This window comes from Alosa pseudoharengus, unplaced genomic scaffold (assembly GCF_046254945.1).
Source record: "Alosa pseudoharengus isolate Yale_2024_CS ecotype anadromous, Long Island Sound unplaced genomic scaffold, YU_APseudo_1.1 YU_APseudo_1.1_scf_13, whole genome shotgun sequence".
Classification (NCBI taxonomy): Eukaryota; Metazoa; Chordata; class Actinopteri; order Clupeiformes; family Clupeidae; genus Alosa; species Alosa pseudoharengus.
Window position 1 is genome coordinate 38499713 of NW_027468598.1, and position 5000 is coordinate 38504712.

Consider the following 5000-nt stretch of genomic DNA (forward strand, 5'->3'; position numbering starts at 1 on the left):
TTCGGTACAATGGAGGGAAAAGCAAAACAAAAATGCAGAAAGCATTTTTTATTTGTACATGTCTCAGGCTGTACCACCTAGTGTCATACAGTCTCTTCCCTGAGCTATCTGCAACAGCCTGAAGTGTGTAAGATGTAGGCTAAACAGTACAATAAGTACCCAGACTCCATCTGTAACTTGTAAACAAAATAAGACAATCAGCTATAAAACTGAAAATAGGCCTACAGCATCTCTTATTTCTGAAAGTGCAAATTACATAGAAAAATTATTTTTAAAAATCCACTTAAGCAAGACCTTCAACATCTGTGTTTAGTTGTATATGGAAGGGTCTACAATTTGCCTCAATATTTTTTTTATTGTGTGTAAAGTAATAATCTAGCCTACTAACTGTGAAAATATCACACTATTTTGCCTTTTTTTAAAAAACGAAATGGCTCCTTTCATTTCATAAACAGACTACAACTAGAAGTCACGTGACTTTGCCCTTTGACGTTAACTCACCGTAGCATGGTTTGTTTATTAGCCTGGTTAGCGTTGTCACTTTATTTTACTGTCTATGCACTTAACACTACCAGCTCCTCATGTGAGAAGTTACAAGTTACCCCAACATAAAGGTAATTACCACGAGATTTACATAGCTTTCTGTCATTACGAAATCGTTTAATTTAAGCCATAGGTTTTGGCCCTATTTGTATGTGTATTCAAAGGCTGCTGAAGCGCAGGGGAAGTTTTTTCCCCTCGTTTCAGTGATTGGTAGCCTACATCATCTGGGTGATGGCTTCGAATATGTGTAGCATTTTTTCCACTCACATACCCAACAACTGCTGAACAACGCCGACACACAGTTTCATCTTATCCACCACTCTTTCGCCTGTACTAACGTTACTGTAACTGAAGTTCTCAAACTTGCGATCTTAAAGAGACCAGCGGATCCTCTAACTCTTGTGGGTCTAACCTTAGTGCTGCTAATGACTGACGGACTCGACCGACGACCTGACAAAAAAAAACATAGGCGCCAATCAGAGCTTCAGAGCTAAGGCGAGGCTACAGATTAGCGTTAGGTGTCGCTAAAGAACTCCCGTAACTCTCGCTACTTAACAGTAATTGCGCATGACATTAATTAATCCGCACACGAGTTTTATGTATTTTTATACCGTATATTCTCAAAATTCATGCACCGAACCGTGACGCCCGTACCGTTTCGGTTCAATACGAATACATGAACCGTTACACCCCTATAGTGTGTGTGTTTGTGTGGGTGAGAGAGAGTACCTGGTCTGTGTGTTGTCTTCTTTCCCAGCTGATGTGTGTGTGTGTGTGTGTGTGTGTGTGTGAGTGAGAGAGAGTACCTGGTCTGTGTGTTGTCTTCTTTTCCAGCTGATGTGTGTGTGTGTGTGGGTGTGTGTGTGGGTGAGGGGGAGTACCTGGTCTGTGTGTTGTCTTCTTTCCCAGCTGATGTGTGTGTGTGTGTGTGTGTGTGTGTGGGTGAGAGAGAGTACCTGGTCTGTGTGTTGTCTTCTTTCCCAGCTGATGTGTGTGTGTGTGTGGGTGTGTGTGTGTGTGGGTGAGGGTGAGAGAGAGTACCTGGTCTGTGTGTTGTCTTCTTTCCCAGCTGATGTGTGTGTGTGTGTGTGTGTGTGAGGGGGGCGGCTGTTTGTGGTCCTCTCTCCTTCCTCCGCAACTTTACTCAACTCCGCACCGACCAGCTTACGGCTTGGGGAAGGTCTACAAGTCGCACGCACGCACGCACACGCACACACACACACACACGCACACACACACACAGACACAGTACGTGCAGAGGAATCAGTAATGTATAAGGGTCATTCTTCAATTAGGGGAACTTTTATGTCCCCAGGTTATAAATTCATGTTAGAAATACTATATTACAAAATAAATAGTTTAGTTATTTCAAATAATGTTTATTGCACCACCAAAAAAAGTAATACACTAAAATTTTTATGATTTATATTTTTAAAAATGTTTTTAACACCAATATTTGGCTACTTAGGCCTTGTCCCCAACCCAGACTTTCAAACTTTTCTGCTCTTAAAATGTGATTAAATGTTATCATTTCATTAAAAAATCACAACATATGTTTAAATAGTAACGTAAAAATGCATTTTATGCATTATTTTGGTTCACATCTATACAATTTGTGAATATTTTTAACAATTTAGTATTGTCCCCCAACAATACCGTCATTACCGCGACAGTCTATGATTACTACTAGGATTTTTTTAGGATAAGACTTGTTTGTGCTGTAACCATGGAAATGAATAGTGACAGGGAAGCACATGTCAGCCATGAGAGAAGAGTGATATCTGATGTCTGAAAAAGTAAGTAATTTAATCATGTGTTCCTTCTGATCATGGAGTAGACTTATTCAGCGTCATTACCATAAATGCTGTTGCAGCAATATTTTTATGAAAAAAATGAAATATTCACATTATTTATGTGTATTTAAAGTTCATGTTGTACTAGCTGATGAATGATGTTAGCAAATCCATGACCTAGCATCTTTTTTCCTGAAATAAGATGAAAAATGTCATTACCGCAACCGTCATTACCAACACAAAACTTGTCGTGATGGTGATGGCGGTAATGACAGGTGATGGCGGTAATGACAAGTTTTCTGTTTCACCATCTATATTTTATCATCTGTTTAGAAATTAAGCTAAAGAAGCCTAATAGTCTGATGTTGCAATGAAACTCAAGTGAGATACCTTACTTCCTAAAACTAATTTACCCAATTTTTTTCAACCAGCATGACTCCCAAGACATTAGCAGAAAGGTCTAGAGAATATAGGGGGAAAGTATAGGAAGACCTCTTTTTTCTGTCAGTCAAGAAACAATAATAAATGCTAGGCCTACACATATTTTATGCAAATATTTAACCTTATACTGACTTAACCTTAACTTTTACAGATGTCCACTCTAGCACGCATTTAACATTGGAAGTATACCTAAGAATTGTCAATGACCAGTTGCCATGAAACATTTATTTGTATCTTCCTAGGGATGCAGATTAAACAACAAAAAGAAAAAAAAAACATAAATAATCCATATTTCAAGGAGGTTTCATTTTAGGCCTGAAATATGCATTGTTAAACCATGCCATCTTTTTCCTACCGGTAATAATCTCAATATAGTTATGGTCTGTATTTTCATATTTTCTGCTGTTTTATGCCATTGTTTCATGTGATTCTCTAGAATTTTTTTTTTAGAGGTTTCTGGTTTAGTTTAGTCCCTATTTTTGTCTATTCAAACATTCCCATTTTTTCATTGCTTGTCATTACCAAAACACTATGTCATTACCAAAACAGCATGTCATTACCGCCACGTTACTTAATTTACAGTAAAAGTACTTTAAAAATAGCTTTATCGTCAATATTGAGCTGCTACATGAAAAGCTTAATGAAATACTTATCCACATATTCAAAGAAAAAATATCTAAAACTACTTTTCCAGAAATTAAACAAAAGTGTACTTTGTTGAACACAGAAAATCACATTTTGATGGTGAGAATATCAAAATATATGTAATTTGCTGAATGTGAACATTTTGAATTTATACTTATTGTTGATGGTTAACAATGTTTACAACATGAATGAGTTTAAATTATCTCCTTGTTAGATCATTTTATTTAATTTTCAAGTTTTTGATGTTGTGATGGGAATAACATTTTGTAATGCCAGTTGGCAAATAAATATAAATTATTTTAAATATATTTAAACTCGGTTGTGGCCAGCATTATACCTTCATATTAAAGTATGTAAGCATTGTCTTGGCATAATTTAAACCAAATTTTTCCGGATTTTATCATTTAAAATTTGAGATGGCAAAATTGCCCCCAATTGAAGAATCACCCATAAAACAAATGCACACACTGCACCTGAAAAAGTTCAGTAAATATGTGTAAATTTTTCACTTTCTGTGAATGAAGAGAGAGAGGGAGAGAGAGAGAGAGAGCGAGAGAAAGAGAGAATGAACTAATGAACTGTGTGCTTGACTTGGTCAGACACGGAAAGAGAATTAAAGAGAATGTGTGTATGGGTCTGTGAAATAGTGTGTGTGTGTTGTTGTATTTCTCACTTGACACTAGAGGGCAGTGTTTGTCTGCTCTTAGTTTCTCCACACTGTGGTTTGTGTGTGTGTGTGTGTGTGTGTTACAGCCCGACTGATATGGGGTTTTAAAAACCGATTTCGACATCAACATTTGAGGATTTCACCGATAAACGATAAATCAGCTGATATTATTTGTTAACAAACACAATGTCAAAATGTATTCTGATATTTAGTATATTGACAAGTTCTGATCAAGGCGGGATATTGTGATTAAACTATCTGATATTGATATTGTGTTCAAAGCAGTTCTGATGTGGTTCTGATGTGAGCAGTTCTTGATGTGAGCTGTTCTAATGTGAGCGGTTCTGTGCAGAAACACATTGAAAAGACCAGTTGATTGACTTATCTGAGCATCAGCTCATATTGGGCCTGTAGGGCTGCACTATACCATCATCAGAGCATATTGGGTCTGTACTGCACTGATGGGTCTGTACTGCATTAATGGGTCTGTATGATGGGTCTGTACTGCAAAGATGGGTCTGTATGATGGGTCTGTACTGCACTGATGGGTCTGTACTGCACTGATGGGTCTGTATGATGGGTTTGTAGTGCACTGATGGGTCTGTATGATGGGTCTGTACTGCACTGATGGGTCTGTACTGCACTGATGGGTCTGTATGATGGGTTTGTACTGCACTGATGGGTCTGTACTGCACTGATGGGTCTGTATGAAGGGTCTGTAGTGCACTGATGGGTCTGTATGATGGGTCTGTACTGCACTGGTGGGTCTGTATGATGGGTCTGTACTGCACTGATGGGTCTGTATAATGGGTATGTAAGATGGGTCTGTACTGCACTGATGGGTCTGTATGCTGGGTCTGTACTGCACTGATGGGTCTGTACTGCACTGATGGGTCTGTATGATGGGTCTG

At 38.2% G+C, this 5000-nt stretch overlaps 1 protein-coding gene across 1 annotated transcript in view; it reads right to left on the reverse strand.

Moving 5' to 3' along the window:
* The window catches only part of inppl1a (inositol polyphosphate phosphatase-like 1a), a 66666-nt gene that overhangs the window by 5499 nt on the left and 56167 nt on the right, over positions 1 to 5000 (reverse strand). The window contains exon 24 of the mRNA XM_076283004.1: positions 1585 to 1725. Coding sequence (XP_076139119.1) covers positions 1585 to 1725 — 141 coding nt within the window. The remainder of the gene's footprint in view (positions 1 to 1584; positions 1726 to 5000) is intronic.